The sequence below is a fragment of the Grus americana genome, chromosome 20, assembly GCF_028858705.1.
Source record: "Grus americana isolate bGruAme1 chromosome 20, bGruAme1.mat, whole genome shotgun sequence".
Lineage (NCBI taxonomy): Eukaryota > Metazoa > Chordata > Aves > Gruiformes > Gruidae > Grus > Grus americana.
Window position 1 is genome coordinate 12654240 of NC_072871.1, and position 19521 is coordinate 12673760.

The window sequence follows — 19521 nt, forward strand, 5'->3', positions numbered from 1 at the left end:
AAAGAGCGTCGTTGTGTTGCTATGGCAACGCCCGTGGGTGCGGCCTGCCCGCCATAGCGACAGGGCAAAAAAATAGATGCAAGTCTTTAACCAAAAGAACCAGCCAAAGGACATTGAGAAAAGCATAATCTGCTTTATTTTTTTATTTTTTTTATTTAAATAAGGAGAATTCTTTCATATGGAAAGAGCTAATACAATCACATATTTGAAAGGAGAAACAATAGGTACTGAAACAAGGAAAAAGGGCAATAAAGAGTGTGCCGCAACTGGCCTGGTGATTCCGTGATTCGAGTTCCGGTCCAAGTAAAAGTTTCCAAAAAATATAAACAGGTTGCACGTTACACAATTATCCATCGTCTGCCCTTTCAAATATCTGGTCTACATGAAAAGACAAAGAGAGGAAAGGCCAAAAAAAATTTACTATACAGGTCATGAGGTTAAAAGCTTTAAGGAGTACAATATCCCCGTGAGAAACAACAAATGCAATTTATACAGAACCAGAGGAAGGATTCCAGCTAAGGACGACGCCTCAAGACATGCTAAAGAGTGAGCAAGCGCCTCGCTGCTGCTGCTGCGATTCCCAGGGCAACCGTCAAGGTGGTGGCTGCAGACATCTTGAGGAGCTGGGACGAGCCATAAAACCCAAGGGGGACGGGGTCTACGGCCACTAGGAAAGTCTGGTGGTCTTTGGATTAAAACAAACAAAATAAAAGTAGCTGGACTGCTGCTGTCTCTTCACAGCCAGCAGTTCCATTGCTTCGGCAAAACATGCCTTTTCTATCAATGGGCCACAACTAAGTATCCCGATGCCTGTCGTAAAATAGTTCTTATTCACAAATGCATCTTTCCTACAAAGAAACTGGGCTGCTGTACGTCAAAAATAACCTGTGCTACAAGGAATTAACCTGCGCTTAACCAGTCGGAAGCCAACGGAAGGTTAACAAAATGCAACAGAACAAGACCTTGGCATGCAGTGGTGTGCTCGTTTGATAGTGAATATAGTAGCCTGCCAAAAGGTGAGACATAGCAAGAAAATGCTAGGCTCATTTTTTAATATATATCTATAAATACACAGGAACCACAGGGCAGCTTGTAGCTTTGCAGCATTCTTGCAAGGAAACTGTTAAATGGAGTGCCTCTGCATGAACACAAACACGTATGGAGTTCAATGGGCTGCAAACACATTCAGAGTAACTGACCACTGTACAGCTGCCATATGGCAGAGCCAGGAACAAGTTATGGAAGATCAACAATACCTGGTGACTGTGCTGCTTCCACTTGTCATTTAAAAATATACTGGAGCGCCTCCTTCCCCCCCCGCTTTTTTCTTCCCTAGCCTCCTTTTTTTATTTTTTTAATTACGAGCTAAAAGCAGGCTAAACTGGAGAGGAAAGCAGCACTGAATGCAGCTGCTAGGCCATGAATCCTGCGTATAAAAGAACGGTTTACACACATGCTTCAGACCTTCAGCTGAACAAAAAGCAGCAAAGTCAGCCTCTGAATATTTCTGCTTCACCCATTGTTGCTGAAAATATGGATTCCACCTCTCCCTCCCACTGCACCTTTCCTAGCAGAAGCCTCCTGCAATTTGGTAGCTGATTTCCAGTCAAAGCAAAAGCAACTCGCAAAGGAATAAATCGTTAGGGCTCGACCCTTCAGCAGTGGAGACTGCAAGCAGAATTATCCCCTATAAACCACATCCCACACTCTATACATCTCCATTCTCCTCTTCCCCAAGCTGAATTTGTATCAGTGTACCAGCACCCTTGGCATTTCTGCACCTTGAGGATCAGAGACTTTCCTTGTGATTCAAGAGCACCACAAACACTGCACTAACCTTGTACTAGCTTTAAACAAACAAACAAAAAATATGCTAGAGAAGAAGGATATTGCACCTTAGAAGTTTGGGCTCTAAAACTGCTTTCCATCACACAAAACTCCATTAAGTGAAAGAGAGTCTTGCCAACTGCAGCTGACAGTCACGCAAAGGTGAGGAATGGAATGAAGCTCACATGCATTTCTTGGCCTTTCCTGCACAGAATAATTCAGACATAATATATAAATAGAGCAGTGAAACAATTACTTTTTCACCTAGACCTACAACATCAAATACGTATAAATAAATTCTAGTGTTTTATTCTGTTGGGGGAAGGAATGGAGGGGTTAAAAGAGAAAGAAGGGTGACCTTTTTCAACAGGAAGTATTGTAGTTCTGATGGCATTTACACCAGAGGGACTGCAATAACTTGTTTCTAGCAATAACCCAATTTCTCCAACACATCTGACCATTTTCAAGTCATACATGGGAGGAAAGAGGCTGGTGTCTTTGTAAAGCTTAAGTAGTGTGTCTAGGGTAGGAAAGAGGGGGGCTCGGGTAAGTCTCTTTAGCCATTAGTTAGATTCTGGGCTGATATTAGCTAGGGCCAGCTGGGCAGAAGGATAATAAAAAAAGAAAAAACCAGACAATTCTGTTGTTCATGATATTCCAAGGAAGAAAATAGGAAGGGGGGTGGGATGACTTACTGGTGAAGCAATCTTTGGAAAATGTTGGGAGCAGGACTAGCAGATGAGGATGCAGGTCTGGGAGATGTCTGAAGGCTGGGGAAATATTTGTCACTACATCTCAAACCCTGTACTTCAAGGAGGAAGCTAGAGAGATGCTGGCACACTCTGAAGTTAGAAATCCATAAAACATGAGAAAAAAAAAGAAGAGCTTTTGTTTTTCTTAAAGTACCATCCTATTCCTTTCCCTTCAGCTTCTCTGCCATGGTCAATGGGGACACCTCTGGAGAGGGGACATTACTATGTCTAAGTTAGTTTAGTTTTCTAAGCTCTTTAAAGCTATTGTATAAAATTCTTATTTATACTTAGCTTAAAACTTCAAATGCATCCCTAGAAAGTTATGAAGGATCTTTCCCAGAAAGGGCAGGGAAGCAAATGAAGAAACAAGAATACCTTTCAGATCCCTTCCCAAATACATTCTTTGTTCAAAGTATCTTCTTTGGAACCACCACCAAATGACTTGCTGCCACCTAGCAGAGGCAGACGGCACAGCCAGTTAGCAAGCTATCATCTCCTGCAGAAATGAAGTTTTCTTTCCCTCACTTCAGAGCGACCAGCCTACTTTACATTTTGAAAGAGCTAAACAACACAAACCAAGTTAGCTGAAAGTAGTTGAGTTTACTTAAGACTACAGTCAGCTGAAGGACTCCAAGCATGTTCAGGAACCTGTAAGTCCGTCCTAAAAATCTACATACACACACACACGCAATAAACCAAAACTGAAGAACCAATGAAATAAAAACCCAACCCCCTCCCGCCGGGACCTTCCTTTCATAGATCATCAAATACTGGTGAGGAGGTGTGAGGCAACGACACTGTGTATGCGCTATATGCAACTGCATCAAAAGTAAAGAATCCTTTGCTGTTCATCCGGGGAAGAAGAGTAACAAGGATGATTCCAAACCGTCTCTGTAAGCGTGTGCTTCCAACACAAAAAAGGAGGTTCCAAGTGTGCTAAAATGGCTGCCTTGCAGAGGGGCTCCCTTATCGATGCGTTTCTATGCAAATTTTACAAAAGGCCATCAGTTAGAGGAACAGAAAGCAAGACCCAGGGAAACGGGAGAAGGGCAAAGCTTAGGAGAGCAGCCCCAAGGGATGAACGCAATATAGAACAAGTCTCAGGAGACATGAAGAATTAAGAGTGGCCAAGGTAGGGAGCATAAGAGAGAGCATCACAACTACAAAAAGTAGTCCGTACAGACCCGTTGGCTCTAGCCAACTCTTCTGACCCATATGCAGTGAGGAGATTTTTCTTAACAGATTTTACATTTCGTAAATCTATGATTTACATTTTGGTGGGGGTTTGGCAGTCACTAAAAAAATCCCAAACCCACTAAAAAAAAAAAAACCCCAAAACCTAAATCTGGATGAGCTTGCAACAGAAATTTGGTGGGTTTTTTTTTCTCTTAAAACGAAAATGCCACATTTTGTTGTGCACAAGGCACCCCAAAGCTACAATTAAAGTGGTGCAAGTTTCAAGATTAATGCACTGATCTACTATATACCTTTAGTACACATTTATTTCTAACGCAAGCACTGCTTCTAGCTTAAAACAAAAATACTGAAAAATTAATGAATGCCGTAACTGTCCTGGTTTGTTTTTTTTTTTTTTAAATCAAATAATCTGAAAGGCTAAATAATCTGGGGAAAATATACCCAAACTCACTCAATTTAGAAGAGTCATGATTCTCAACATAGTACAGAACCGTATATAAAACTAAGCAGTTTTGTGAGAACATAATTTTAGCTGAAGGGAATTCTTTTCTGGAAGGAATGAGGAAAGCAGAAAGAAGGGGGGGGGAAATGAAAGAACATATAAAAGTTCTGCTATAAACAAAGATATAGCTTTTTTTGTAAAAACCTCAGCTGCCTTTAAAATGAAAAACCTCAAACTAACCCCTCTCCCCCAGTTGCCACTCCGCTGAGACAGAAGTAGGGAAGGAGAAGGACAGGCTTTGCCAAGTGAGCGGTCACAGCTACCTGTGGATGGTGCATGGGAGGGGAATGGCTCAAGCCACTTAAGTCACATGGTTGGTTTGTTTTAAAGCAAGCAGGTCAATGTCATATCCACTGTTTCAAACTGCTTTGTTGGGAGAGGGGCTTGGATGATGTCATTGTAGTCAGTCAATGTGGGGCAGGAAGCAGATCTGGTGAGATTTTCAGGAGATCCAGTGGGGTCCAGTCTAAGCTGCAGTGCCTCTCAGGCAACAGGACCAGCTGGGCATCGGACGTACTCCTAGGCCTTGCTTTCCTCCACTTTGACTGCCTGAGGTTTGATCGCTCCTGTGCGCACTGGCTTCATCTGGTTTGTGGAGGCTGTTTCTTGCAGCTTTACTGCTCCCAGATTGGCTTTATTTTCATCCACCCGCTGCTTTGCCTTTTGACATACAAAACCAAAGCATTAGCTAGCACAGACATCTCTAAGCGGATATAAAAAAAAAAAATCCCACCAAACTGTGACCAGCATTCTCACAAGACATCAAATTTGCTCCAAAAATCAGGTGTTTCTTCTACTCTGTCACACTTTGCTATCCTAAAACGCCTCACACATAAGGATCTCACATGTCTGGCAATGCAAATAACCCTTAAAAACTCAGCAACAAACAACATGGACACTGAAACAGGTAATCCTCTAATCTCTCCTGACTTTCAAATCACACAGCATTACTCTTGGACTCAGTATAACACCCACCCACTCTCCCTGCAGGGAAAACAACAGCTCCCACGTACAGCTTTACTACACAGGCCTTTCTGCCACTCCTCTGAAGTCCAAGGCACAAGCACGACAGTACAGAAAAGTACTGATGTACACTACCTGTTGTACATAGTGTCCTTGCACAGAGCCCATATTAACTGCTGGTCCAGATGGCTTCCCGCTTGGGCTGGCAGAGCTAGGCCTGGAAATCGAAGAGTCGACAATATTCATGGAGTAAATTCTACAATGGAACGAGAACCTTATTCATGTGTGAAAGAAAAAAGGGACAGCAGTAGACAGCAGAAAGCAGCAGTAGACATGGCACAAGTCTGTGCTGTGCAGCTCAGCAAGCTCCCCAGCTCAAAAGACAACATGTGGATTGGTTAGGAGAAAAACAAAGTAATTGCACATCCAAAAAGGCTCAATGACTTTGAAGGTTTGGTATGTCCAGACATTAGCACCTGTCATCTTGAGAGGATCATGCTGGAAACTAAAACGTTTATTCAACGATCCTCAAATTTTCACCCTTAACAAGGAACACAAAAAAGCACGCACCAATTCCAACCTGTCTTTCAGACTCGGTGAACAAATAACTTTATGCGCTTGCCACAGGCACACAGGGCCAGGTCAGATACACGCTGGCCCATACCCAAAACCAAAAGCCACGATCATGCATTTTGATACAAGTATTTGGACGACAGTAAGCACATTCCACACATGAAAACTCAAGTGAATCTTATACAGGGATGATGCATGCACCATGTCACTGCAAATGGGGAACACTACTACTTCCTCATTCTTACTATAGAGACTAAGTTCTGTAAACATTTTACCTGTACGTGTGTGGTGATGGTACAGACCCTCCAGAGGACATATTCGGTTTACCATCGGAGAAATGAAACCCTTTCATTTCCATTTGGGAGGACTACAGAGGAAAATGAGTGATAGAGTATCATCTTTGCATTCACAAATCACTCATTACTTCATATAAAAACTTAAACCAAATCTTTGCCCTTCTACCCATTGTGCCCATTAAAAGAAGAAACATTTTTCAGGTGAAGAAAGTGAGGCTTGTAAGTGAAATAATCTGCTTGTATTAAACCAACAAGCCAGCAGCACAAGCAAATACAGAACCTGGAAGTTAACTGCTGTGCTCTCTCTCCCCTATAATAGACAAACTTATGATACGAATCCATCAAACCAGACATGACATTAATATACCTACTCAAATGGACAAGCTTCACAACAGTGTGAAATATCTGGGCAGTATTCCAACTGTGTCTGGAGCTCACCACCCCTCAAGCACTCTGGGGAAACCTGTGTAAACATGTAATAAAACTGGAGACTCCAAACTGGATCAAGGCAGGATGTGGCTCCCTGGAAACAGAATGATGACCAGCAGCAAAACCTGACAAACTGCTGGTCTGTGCTTTGGAGATGAGGGGAAAAGGGCTCCTTCATTTTAACACCAATCCTTGGCTTTGATATTTAAGGATCCCAAACAAGCCAGTCTCCCCTTTAACAGGCACAATCAAGGAGCAAAACTTCAATACAGGAGGGGTTAATGAATGCCAAGATGAGCACGCAGGAGTTAATCCTTACCTCCCTGCTGGTAGCAAGAACAGAAGGCTGGGATCCAGGAGGGAGGAGTCTTCGGGGAGCTCCTACAGGCAGGTTTTGCCCCTGAGGAAGCTGGATGGACTGTGGTAGAATCAGGGGCTGCTGGCCAGAGCCGTAGCGGGGCAGAGGAAGCTGGGAGCCAGGCACAGGCATTGTTAACTGTGTGACAAGGACATGTAGTTAACGTTAACAGCCTTGTGTTTCACACTGTCTCCTAATACACTGAAAGCACAGCATTGCTAAAAGGAAGCTCAAACAGTGCAGTCTGGCACAGAATAAATACAAATCAATGTAACAGAGGGACTTTCGCACCGAAATGCATGTTCTGGTAGTGACGCCAACACCCTATCAGCTGGGCTTTTAACATGGCATTGATTCAACATAACTGCACTCAGACACAGGGCCTTCCTCCTTGCCTAGAACCTTCACCCAATTTTTCAGTCTTCCTCATGGCTGCTGCATTGGGTGTATATTCTTTTGAAATTATGTGTCAGACAGCTCAGTGTCAGGCGTTTTGTTTGCAGCTTCAATGCCCAAACCAGAAAGTCTGCTACACTTTCAAGCTAAAGGATTTTGAGGGCTAGACTTCTAGAGAAAGTGATGGTGGCCTCAGCTCTATGTTCTGCGGTGAGCTTCAAACTGATGATGGTAATAATTAAAAGTAATTAAAAAAGTTCCCTCCAATTCATCTGGCAGTTCTCACAATTGCTGGATTTGGGAGGTTCTGTGACAACACTTTGTAATAAATAAGTAAATCTAAGGCTAGCAAAAGACACTAAGTTACTGGGTTATGATGGATAAAGCGTTTCTTCAAATATTTAGTTTGCCAGTATTCTCTGCATTTTCCTCAGATAAGTTACTTTCAGGGTTAACTCTTTATGTCACAACATAAAAATCCCTCTTTAAACAAAAAATAAACCTTAGCATGTTGCATGAAATAAATATGAGTTTAATAAAAGTATCAAACTTCTCCAGAGAATCAGAACACATGTCCACAAACACAGCTATGCTCAGAGTAGGATTCAGTATCTTTATCTGAACCATGCTTTACAAGAACTTTTTCACACAATGAAATTCTTGTTAAGATGCTGCCAAACAGATCAGCAGAAGTTGTAAATAAGAGCTGAGTAACAAATGAACTGACAAGATAGATGAGCTTTTAATAAAAGGTTCTGGTTACCCTGGAAGTCAAGATAAATCCAGAGACAACTGGGATTTGGCTCTCAGAAGAGGTACTTTTAGGATAATTACTGCATCATCGCCTCCTATGCATGAAGCACCACAAGGTTTAATCTGTGTGAAACGTCTATATTGAGGGCAAGGGCTTCCAAGTTACAAAATGACAACTCAGCAGGGACAGACAAGTAATTAGCAAGAATCTCATTAAATAAGGTGCTGCATGTTTGAAACACTGGTTCACAGAACAGTCTCTTGGGGAAATCTTTTGCCTCTTTACAAAGAGCTTAGTTCACACAAACACATGACTCAGCAGCACAAATACTAGCTTCCACCCAGTCTCAGAAACAAGCGGCTGTGAAAAAGCCTGTACAAGGGAGTGGCTTGCAAGCCCTGCTCCTAACCTGTGTAAGCTGAGAATCCATCATCTGGGAGGCTCCCATACCAGCTGCCTGGTTTATCTGGCCTTCATAAACCAGCGTCTGGCTTCCATTCATGGGCTGATAGGGGGACCCAGACTGGGTTTTCACCACCTCTAAGGGCTGCATGCCCGGGAAGGCGGAATACGGAGGCTTCAGAGCAGTGCCTCCTGTCAGGACCATGGTGCTGGGCTGAGACAGACTGGGGTGCATATACACCTGAGACCTGGAGAAGAAAAACATGCTCAAGTCATTATGCAGCAAACCTTTGGAGACTATATCCCATGCCATATCTGGCTTGCAATCACCAAGCAGCTCTCAGACTCTACTAAACTGATAGCTCAGAAATAAGCTGTGATGTCACTTTCCATTTCAGTTACAGGCTTTTTAATTCCACTTTTAAGCCCTTACAACCATGTCCTTGTGTTGCAGGAATATTCAACAGAATGACATCATGTCCTATCCAAAGTTTATGTATCTATATCCTGCACAATAAGCTCTAGATTAGTAATACGGGAGGATTCAGGTTACCAGAAGTCTGCAGCAGTTTTGCAAAGCAGAAAAGAATCAGAAGGTAAAGATTCAAACAGCTCTAGCTAAAAAGGGGTTTTTAAACCTCAGTGTCTAGGTTTTTGAGGCCTTGAAGGACTATTCTGATCATTCACTCATCTCATGCAGGCAAGAGGGTACAGAGTATGATTCTCACAGCCAGCCCAACTCTGAAGTGGATGTCTCAGTCCTTCAATTCTACTAAACAGTTCCTGCAGTCAAGTACTGTTGCTGTTACGCTTGCGTTTGATTTCCTAATTTGAATCTTACATTTTTTTCTCCAAAGTGCAGGCATTTATTTTGTTCTTGTCTTGTAGTTTGTATCTAATAAAAAAAGAGTTATTTAATTTCACTATGCAGGTACTCAGCTCTGATCAAACTGTTTCTTTGGCTTCTCCTCAGTAGCATGCCCAACACAGTAAGCTGTAAGCTCTGGGTTTCTCACTGATGACTCTGCTTGCCAGCCCACAAATCTCCTCTTTCTGCATCTTTCCTAAAATTTGCCTCCCCCTTTGAGAGGATATGCAGTACAACTAACTTTCCAAGGATGGTCTTTGTCATTGTCCTACAAAGAAACATGCCACAGAAAGCCTTACATGCCCTGATATCCTTGCTCTCCACCCCAGCAGTATTACTAGGGGAAGGAAACTGCATGTCAACAAAGGGGGAAGAGAAGATGAGAGTTGAGTATGTGATGAATGTACATAACCACCTGGAATGTAAGAGTTCAGACCACAAGGAAATTAAAAACTGGAAGCAGTTACCTGAAGGGCTGTATGGAGCTGTACATCTCCTGGGACTGGGAAACAGGCAGACCACCCCTCAGCCCAAGCTGAGCTTGGGCCTGTAAGGATGTGTGGAGAGAAATGGGAATCTGTTGAGCAGCAGCAGCCTGCAGAAGAAATTAAGATGACTTAGAGGTACAAGAGGAGCCAGACATTCTACCAGGCTGTTAAAAAAATCCATCAGTTTCCTCCATGAGTCAATCTGCCATGACAATTACCTACGCTGCGCCTTTACCCAGCCCCTGCATCATTCCACAGAACAGCAGCACACTGACAGGGTAAGACGCTGCATAGGCACCCAAGGGGGAAGACTGATGCCTGCAAGAGGCATTTGATGGATACGCAAGGGGACCAATGTGCTACACACACACACACACACACACACACCAGGCACTGACAATCCCAGCTCTCACTTGTCTGCACTCTTATCTTGAAGGGGCTCTCCCCAACCCTATCAACACCCTATTTACTAAGGCTAGTGAAATTACTCATCAGTAGTGACTGGCTGTGGAATTTACTGAATGTCACTTTACCTCATACAGATGCCTCAGCATCTGCTTCAGTTAAACCCAGTCCAAAGGCACTGGTACAAATGGGAAAAAACCCCTCAATTCCCTTCCTTCAATTTCACTGACCTGTGACACTCACTGGGAAGCAGCATTCAAGGAATTTAAGCTCCTTTGGGCTATCAGAGATAAATGACTCCTCATTTCTTAAATGCCACCCTGAAGACTCCTTGAGAAACCACTAGCTGGTGGTATTTCTCCCTTACCTGTTGGTAGCTCTGCTGCTGAGGTATCGTCTGAGGGACCAGGCGGGGCTGACTTGCAAACACATGGCCATCCAGATAGAGGGGTGGAATATGGTTACCTACACATCGGAGAAGGTAGGCTGTAAATTCCAGGTACAGGGGAGATACAGGCACAGTACACTGCAGAGACCTGCAGGTCAAGACTATTTCCTACCTATCAGCAACCAGCTCAGCAAGTCAACACAAACATAGCATCCATTCAGAAGAGCCAGTAAAGCTCCTAAGTCCATGTAGCAAAGCCAGCAGCCAACTTACAGTAGCAGGCTTGCTGAGAATTAATACCTTTCTGTAAGAGGCTAAACTTAAACCTAGGTTTCCCACCCCCACAAAAAAAGTCAGAGACACTAACAGTTCAGGAATTGGTGAACTGCACTCCAAACTGTTCCTAAATGCCAGAAACCTGCTCTGCAATCACCTCATCTTTGCAGCTAGGAGGCACAGAAAGAGCAAACATGGTGCTTGAGACCCTCATACAAGAGATCTAAAAGCCATATTCTAACTGGTGCCACCCTTGGGGTGAAAGTGCTGTGCCATTCCTGTGATTCTGTGCACATCTCAACCACAGGATTTACAAGCAAAATTAGGGTGGGTGGGGAAGGAAATCACCTGACTTGAAACAACCTGTTTTCCAAGTGGAAGCTAGTAACAGAGTCACTACAGTGATCCACTCACTATCACTGCTGTCCAGCATATTCCACTTTGTTCTTGAACTGAGGAATGAGAAGGATAGTGTATGCATGAGAGGTCCTTTGGAACCCAGGAGTTGGAGAATCCAAGCACATTTCCTTTTTCCAGATGCTCTGCCTAATTATATGCACTAACATGACTGAGCTTAAGTTTTTCCTCTAACTCAAGGACAGCAATACCTTCCCACCTCCCAGAGTTCTGCAAACTGTAAGCAAGTTGTTATTACATACAAAGAGCAGAAAGTGCTCACAACCTGTGACTTAAATAGCAAAATGAGCAGAGGAATGGTTGATATCGACACTGGGACTGTTGAAGTCTCTCAGCCATAGGTTTCTTCATTTCCCTTCTATTCTACTGAGCACACAGTGAAGGGTAAAGCAGATCTTATTGAGACATCACAGAGACTTGACGTTACACAGGAAAAGTCATCCTTGTACTAAATTTATACCAGTCACACTCAAGTAATATTCTCCAAAACGGGGAGACAGTCCCTCTGTCTTGACTGAATTGTTGTTAAGAATCTGTTAAATACGAGCCAGCCAGTTACTTTACATGGAAGTTCTTCTCACCATGCTCTCGTCTACTAGAATCAGAGAACGATTCCTAGATACCAATCAGACAATGCAAATACTGCTGCTGCAGTTTGCGGGTACCTGGAATAGATGCAGAAGGTGCTACGGACGCCACAGGCATAGGAGGCATAGAAACTCCACCAAAAGAGCTGTAGCTGACGCCATTGGAAGCTCCAACACTGGAAGGAGGCTGGATGCCTGAGCCTGCGCCTCCTGGGGAGTTCTGTTCTGGTAAACTAGGAGAGTTTTCCCAAGCTTTACGAGCAGACTCCATCTATGGAAATGAAGGACAATAACTACAGACAGTTCAAATGGGGAGGACAATACTGAAGCCTAGAGTTGCTCATCTATGACCTATTAGTTCAAATTCAGTCTAGTCTAGTCATAGTGGAAAGCTGGCAGGTCTCAGGTCAAGGCGTCTCACAACAACTTCCAACAGGCAAGTATCCTTCACAAACACACAATCCCCCTTGGTATTTGCTGAGCTTTTTGGACTTGGGGTGGTGGTGTTTTTTGTTTTGGTTGGTTGTATGGTTGGGATTTTTGGTAATTTTTTGTTTGGTTGGGTTTTTTCCTTCTTTAAACCATCAGGCACCTAGGATCCCTGACCAGCCATCTTAGTCAGCTACTGAACTAGTAGGAAAGCTCTGTTGCCCTACTTCTACAATTGTTGAGGACTTCAGCATCCAGGACTGTTGAAACACATGCCCTTCCATCCATGCTGAACACCATATATGCACAACTTTTACATAAACTAATTAAAGATTTAGCAGTACCTAACAAAACAGGCTGGGAAAGATCTCTCCACACCCTCACCACTCTGGTCATGCAGTAACACACATGCCAGCTTGCTTACCTTAAGAGTAAGGTCTGCAGTGGGGAAGGACATTGGGTTCAGGCCAATGCACCGCTGGAGGTGATGATCTCTTCGCAGAATGGGAATGGACTGTGTTAACCCTGCCTGAGGGGAGATTCGTAAATGGTGAATACTTTGTAATGAGAATGTCATGAGCTACCAAGGCTGAGAGCGCCTCAGCTGGCGGCTCCAGTAACTACACCTCAAAGGATTCAATCCTCAGTGGTACTGCAGGAGTTAAGTAACACATTCAACCGTGATGCATTCTGCTGTTGGAATAAACAAAGCTTCGGTGATGTGCAGTGACACCATCTATGTCAAGTTACACCAGCTTCCACTTAAATATCGATTTGACCCAGTAACTTCGATTTGCAGAAGAGTTCCCCCTCCTGTCCCATATTTATCTAAATTTCAGACAAAACCTGTTTCTGAAAGGGCACTTCTGAAAAGAAGCACCCTTTAAGACAAACCTCCAAAACTGAACAGCCTACAAACTTGAAGACATTTCAAAAGAAGCTTTGTGAGTTTCTCACATTGCTGTCCACAGCTGAGCTGGAAGTTGGGCTTTCAGTGTGCTCACTTTTTCACACATAATAATGAAATACCCAGATGGCTGGAGTAAGATAGGAACCCTCCAAAAGGGCCTGACTAACAAGTTACAGTTCTCTGCCTTGCTGTGGCACATGAGACCTTCTGAGGAAGATGGCAGTCTAGGCCTAAAAATGCCACTATCTGCATCATGTCCATTACCAGCACACTTGCATCTCACGGGAGGAGAACGGTGATCTCTGAGATCTGCAATACCTCTTGCTTTACACAGGTCACTGAATGATAATGGAGTTGCTCCCTATATCACTTCTGAGCTAGTGATGCTCATTTTATCAAGGTACCTTGAGGGCACACAGATTTCCATTATGGATTTTAGTCACATGTGCTGCCTAAGCACTAGGTGTGAAGTGAACTGCAAAGAAATATGCTTGCTGTCTTTGGAAGCACCTGAGGTTTAACTAAGGAGCATCTCCAATGAATCAATGCCAAAAGAAAAAAAAGAAATACTTACATTACTGGCCAAGGCATCCTGCAATTTGGTAACAGGGTTAGCTGCAGTGCCAGAGGCAGAACCAGGTGGCAAGCTGAAGTCAGAGTCCTGAAAAACCAAAACACACAAAATTCAAATCCAGGTCCAAAGGCCATCCATCTGCTTCTCATAGTTAATGATTTTAGCCTGAATTATGACACTAGAAACTAAAGATGTCCTCCAGTAAAGCCTTGCTGGAAGAGAACACAAAGACACTTCTCAGCATTCAGCAGCAGTCAACCCCCAGAGGCACACGAAGGCTTAGATGGCCATAATTTTGTCCCTCACCTCTGTTACCACCCCAGCTGGTCCTTGGGCCAGTATTTCCAAGAGGATATTACATATTTGCCAAGACATCTTGAGTACCTGGTTTGTGTCAGTAATGAAACCTAAGGCAAATCTAAAGCTGGAAGCTTCCTCTAAATAATCATTCTGCCTCAAACCACCTTTCATATCTCAACAAGCTCAAATCACCAAGAAGATAAAATTAAATTCAATCCTCACTTTAGGATTTACTCCAAATTCAATGGGTGGCACAGGAAGTACAGAATCCACGTGAATTTCCACCCCATTAACAGGGGGAATATTCCCTTCCAGCCGTTCCGTTCCCTCCGAACCCTTTCTGTTTTTCAGGGAGCGTTCGTTGCCGATTGGTCCAGGCTTGTGTTCCTTGTTCTGTCCTGAGCCTTGATCTGAATCCTTAACAGGAAAGCAGAGAGGCTGAGACACAAAGACTGAATAACCCAATCTCAAGCCTTAAAAATGCTATCAAGAACAACAGAACTACTTCACAAGGTATCTCGCTATGTGCTCTGGCTTGGCTGCAAATCCAGATTACCTTTTTATCAGATTGCTTCTGCACTTGCTCCTTCTGGCAGTCAGGCTTTGGGTCCACCAGGCCAGCCCCATTCATCTCCTCTGGTTTGAGGGTGCCATATGGAGAACTGCGCTGAGAGGAGGTAGCGGAGGATTCCCGAGACTCTGCGCTCAAGTCAATGCCACTATCCCCCTGGCTGCCTTTAAAACCCTGCTATGCAAAGCACGAAATGTGTTAAAGCCCCGGACTCTGACCCAGCTCCACAAAGGAGGAGAAAAAAAGAAAAATCCCAGAAAACAGCAAGACCATGTTCCCTTTTCAAATCATGTTCTTGGTTAACTGCAAAGGAGTTGGGCCTGACCTGCAGCGTCCCTTGGCTGCTGCTTCAGCTCTACACAACCCTGAGACCTGTTAACCAATGCACCAACTGGACCATGGCTTCAGAATAAGGAAAAAAGTGTCCCACATAGCAACTAGGCTGAGATTGCCAAACTCATTTCACTGGTGACCCAAACCAGATTGAACTCTGGTCTCCAGAGGTGAAGCATGAAGCATTCGGGAACTTCCTCCGCCCTCCCTGCATTAAGGCTACAGCTATGCACAGGCACGAGGCACACAAACATCACCTATGGGATTCCACCATCCTCAACCACATTCCGCATCCAGTTAGGAGCGTAACCCTGGCATAGCTCTACCACACAGTAACTCCAGATTTATACCCACACGTAACACTAAGCAGCGCTTGGCACTCTAGGTCAAGATTTGAGCAGCATCAAGCTCAAATTAGAACTGCAAAGAGACAGTTTAAAATTGCACAAGCAGAGCTGAGAGTCGCTAAGCACAGATGGAGCAATGAGAAGCATAAGCCACCTACGTTAGTATTTTATAGACACAACACCTGAATGGCACATTGGGCGCCACTTACCTCAGTGGTGCTGGATTCAGTACTGTTAAAGGTATTTACAGGCTTGCTCCAGGAATCACTGCCAGGAGACTGAACAGAAAGAGCTGGAAGAGAACAGAGGGCAGGGTTCAGCTGCTTCCAACACAACTGCAAGCACACCTTGTACACCGTGCGTGTTGCACTATTAACCTTCCATTTCTGGACATGAGATAAGGTATTTTGACCACCTCAAAAAAGTAGTGCTGCCCGTTCAGCTGAGACATGACACAGCACGGAGAAGACAGGGTATGGAAAGCGAGGGTAGAGAATAGGGAAGAGATTTCTTAGGGAACACGAAAACAGGAAAAAGAGCAGAGTTAGAAACATGGGAAGCACTAGCTATTTGGGGCCAGAGGATGAGAAAAATAGAGGAAGACAAAAGTAAGAAAATGGCTGAAGTAGATCCAGCCCAACAGGCTAGAAAATGCCATGTAGGATCCTGATGTTACAAGACCACCCAAGAAAGAGATTAGGAGACGGACATAGTCAGCAACAGGAGGAAGATGGTTCAGCAATACAGCTTTGAACAGATGCTACTCAGGATGTCTGCTAGCTCCCTTACCACTTCCCACACCAGACAAGAGAAGGTTGTCTCCTAAGCGCAGACACCTTGTCCTTCCTGCACGCACCAGAGGATTCCCCAGCTGCAGGAAACACTCCAGGACAGACCCAAACTTACCTGGGCTGTTGCTCTCCCAGATCTCTGTGCCCAGGCTGTTTCCAGAAACTGTTACATCGCTTTGCTCCAAGCACAAGCTGTTCTGCTTCTTAGCAAATCGAGGAGGAATGCGAGACTGAAGGACGCGGGCCTTAGCTGGTGCCTGAGAGAGAAAAGGCACAGGCCAAAGACCCATCACTGCACTGGGCTAATGCAGCCTGCTCCCGGCAAGTTCAAACCCTGGATTTCTAAATGCTGCAATGTGAGAAGCCCCCCAACTTGTGTAACAGAACCATACAAACTCGTTCTGACTCCGTCCACGCTCGTGGGGTTTTTTTGTGGGTTTTTTGTTTTGTTTTTGTGGTTGGTTTGTGGGGTTTTGTTGTGGGTTTTGGTTGGGTTTTTTTTTGTTTTTTTTTAAAATGGACCCCATGGCTACTGGGAGGTTCCCCCCGTCTAACAAGGCAGTGAAAAAAAAAGCTGCTTTCAGCAGCATGAGATTTTTTTTCTTTTGGGGAGGTGGGAGGATAAGATAAAAAGCAAAGCAAAATTAACACTACAACAGACTTGCCCTGCTTAATTCCTTTCTTCTACTCCAGCTAAAGCAAGATCAATGAATAATTTCACAACACAGAGGTGGCTCTTTCACAGAGCCAAGATCTGAATAGAAAGAGAAGCACATCTCTGCGGCTGCAAGACCTTTCCCACTGCACATTCACACATTGTCTTCAGGTTAATTTTAAAGATGCCAAGCAACCAGGCTTTTATAACTTTGCTTGCGAGACACTCTGGACCTATCACAACCCCTCCTTGTGAGGAAGCATTTCCCAACAATGCTTTTCATTTGCATTTAGTCCTCCAGATTTCACTAAGTCTCCTTTCACATCAACATATTCTCTTATCCCCCCAGAATCAGCAGTCTTCCAGTACATGTAGACAAATACCCCTCACCTAAACAATACTTAACTAAGCTATCCACACTGCAGTCTTAAATCTTTTCTTGTACATTAAGTCCTTTATCCTATTACGAACACGAAACTGTCAGAACTGCTTCCAGTGTGTTGGTTTCTTTCTGGTCAGGTGCCCAGACACAAACAGGACACCTCCAGCAAGGAAGCTACCACATCCTGCTCTAGCAACAACACATTGTTGACACAAGAGCGCAGAGGTCCTCCACTGCTCGCTGCTACCCAATATCCCACCAACTACAGCCAGGAACTTGCTTAGTGAGCCAAGTTGCTTTGGATGAGGATCACTTTAGAAAACCCTACTTAACTCACAAGTAACAATTCTGCTAGCAAACGAGAACGGTCAGAAATCTAACCATCCTTTTTAGACCAATGGCCCCTGCCCAAAGCCAAAATATGTTTCCTGGGCCTAATACAGGATTTGTCCTGCTTTGGCCAACTGCATGTTTTTCCGCTCATCCAAACACTTTTTGGGGCCTTGTTCCTTTGACTGCAGTCCAAACAGCGTATCACATTAAGCTTTTTCTGCCTCCCACTCCTCACCTGAGCAGCCTGCTCCTTCTTCCTTCGCTCCTCTTCCAGCAAACGGCGCTGCTTTTTAGTAAGAACCTCAATGAAGCCTTCACCTGCCATAGAACCTACTTCATTCTCTTCTGCTGCGTTCGACACCCGATTATCAATGATGGTACCTGAACAAAGCATACACGGGGAAGAAATTGTGCATGTATGTATGCATATAAAGCTTTATAATTGCACTTTTATTTAAAGAGTCCATTCCAAATAGGATCCATGCTACAGGCAAACAAGTTCAGCCAGCAGCACTGTAGCTAAGCTTTGAAAACTAAGCCATGGTAGACTGCTGACATCTACCAGTCACTTCATCCTCTGCAGGGCTTTGCTCTCCTTTGCCTCAACACGAGCATGCTCCAGCTAGGAGAGCTTGGGAACACAAGCCATGTGGTAACTCGGGTAACTTTAGGTCTGGTATCAGTTGAAACAAACCTCGCACCTTTCCAAATATTAGCAAGGACAAAGCAGGCACAGGTACTTTTGAAAACACACCAATCATCTCTGGGTGTAAAACCTCAGTTCTACGAATGGCAAAAAGCTGAGTCACAGCCTAATGCCAATGGTTTCAGAGATACTCATTTCTTGCCTCTTTGCCATGAGCTCAAATTCCCCACTCCGGATACTCTTTCAACTTCCTTCGCACTACATAAGGTATTATGAGCTTGAAGTTTAACACCTTAGAAATATGGAAAAGCCTCATTTTGCCCTAAAAACCAAACTTTCTAGAGAAGAAACATTAGAGACACTGTCAGATCTGGCTGAAAGACTGGGTTTAAAATTTAAAACCACCTTTGTCTTCCTTGTTTTCCCTGTTTAGATATATTGAAATTTCTTGTTCACATAACTAAATGGGAAGTAATATAACCTGGTATTTAACATGACATTGGATTGAATCAGCCTGGCTTGAAGTCAGCCAGAGTGCACGATCCCTTTAAAGAAAGGAATGAAGATACTCACTTCCATAACTCAGTTCGAACTGAGACAAGGCCTCTCCCTTCTCGCTTGCTCTTTGCGGGGTGGATTTGGGCTCCTTCTCTAGCTTTTTACCTAGCCCCTCAGCACTTTCCAAGTTGGCATGGGAAGCCCTATCCAAGCTGTAAATGGAGTGGCTGCTCCCACCACTGGTGTTGCCAAGGCCCCCTCCTTCTTCTGGAGATCTACAAGGAAAGAAGGGAAAGGCATTAGATTTGTCACTAGAAGATGAGTAAAAGTATCAAGAAGAAAACGTATGGGTTATATTTTGCCAGCTTTCTAATTGCACCCCATCCTTCCCCAGCCTTTGCTCAACTGAAGCAGATGTTAAGTTCTGAGCACGCGGCCCATTACAAGGATGTGACTGGGGAAGCGGGATGGAAACAGACCACCACCTGTACTCATGAATCAGCCAACATGCTGCCCCCACAACAAAGCTAATACCCCAGCTTGTCCCCGCAGGGAGGGCTCTGTGCTTCTGCAGTGTCTCCTACCCTCCTATGACACTGCTCTAACAGCTCCCCTGGTCCTCTGTGCAATTAACACACATTTCTTGGCAAGCACCAGGTGCTGAGAAGGGAGATGGGGAGAGGCTGACGACACAGAGAAAAAATAAATAGTTTTCCCATTTTGCTCCTCCCAGAATTTTTTGCCCCTTTTACCACCATCCACACATCATTCCCCAGTGTTCAACTCACAAGAGAGACACGTTAAGGTGGGGGGGGGAAAGCTTTCCCCTTCCCTTACTTTCCCTTTCTACCTGCACATATCTTTCCAGACATCA

The 19521-nt window shown here is 44.2% G+C and overlaps 1 protein-coding gene and 1 non-coding gene across 23 annotated transcripts in view; both read right to left on the reverse strand.

Moving 5' to 3' along the window:
* Nucleotides 1-118: 118 nt before the first annotated feature.
* The window catches only part of PRRC2B (proline rich coiled-coil 2B), a 51265-nt gene continuing 31862 nt past the window's right edge, over nt 119-19521 (reverse strand). For 9 of the 22 annotated variants that reach the window (XM_054848278.1, XM_054848280.1, XM_054848279.1 and 6 more), the window contains 17 exons: nt 18723-18922; nt 17739-17884; nt 16249-16390; nt 15552-15634; nt 14648-14839; nt 14314-14508; nt 13792-13878; nt 12732-12836; nt 11957-12149; nt 10578-10675; nt 9785-9912; nt 9291-9344; nt 8457-8697; nt 6859-7035; nt 6090-6181; nt 5377-5497; nt 119-4938 (listed from right to left, as the gene is read on the reverse strand). In XM_054848278.1, coding sequence (XP_054704253.1) covers nt 4798-4938; nt 5377-5497; nt 6090-6181; nt 6859-7035; nt 8457-8697; nt 9291-9344; nt 9785-9912; nt 10578-10675; nt 11957-12149; nt 12732-12836; nt 13792-13878; nt 14314-14508; nt 14648-14839; nt 15552-15634; nt 16249-16390; nt 17739-17884; nt 18723-18922 — 2395 coding nt within the window. In that variant the 3' untranslated portion in view covers nt 119-4797. Of the gene's footprint in view, nt 4939-5376; nt 5498-6089; nt 6182-6481; nt 6574-6858; nt 7036-8456; nt 8698-9177; nt 9345-9784; nt 9913-10577; nt 10676-11956; nt 12150-12731; nt 12837-13791; nt 13879-14313; nt 14509-14647; nt 14840-15551; nt 15635-16248; nt 16391-17738; nt 17885-18722; nt 18923-19521 lie in introns of those variants that run through there. The other 13 variants (XR_008579974.1, XR_008579972.1, XR_008579973.1 and 10 more) reach the window with 13 other exon arrangements.
* LOC129215688 (small nucleolar RNA SNORD62) lies at nt 11619-11707 on the reverse strand. Its single transcript, XR_008580066.1, has one exon. It is a non-coding gene; the product is annotated as a small nucleolar RNA SNORD62 (small nucleolar RNA).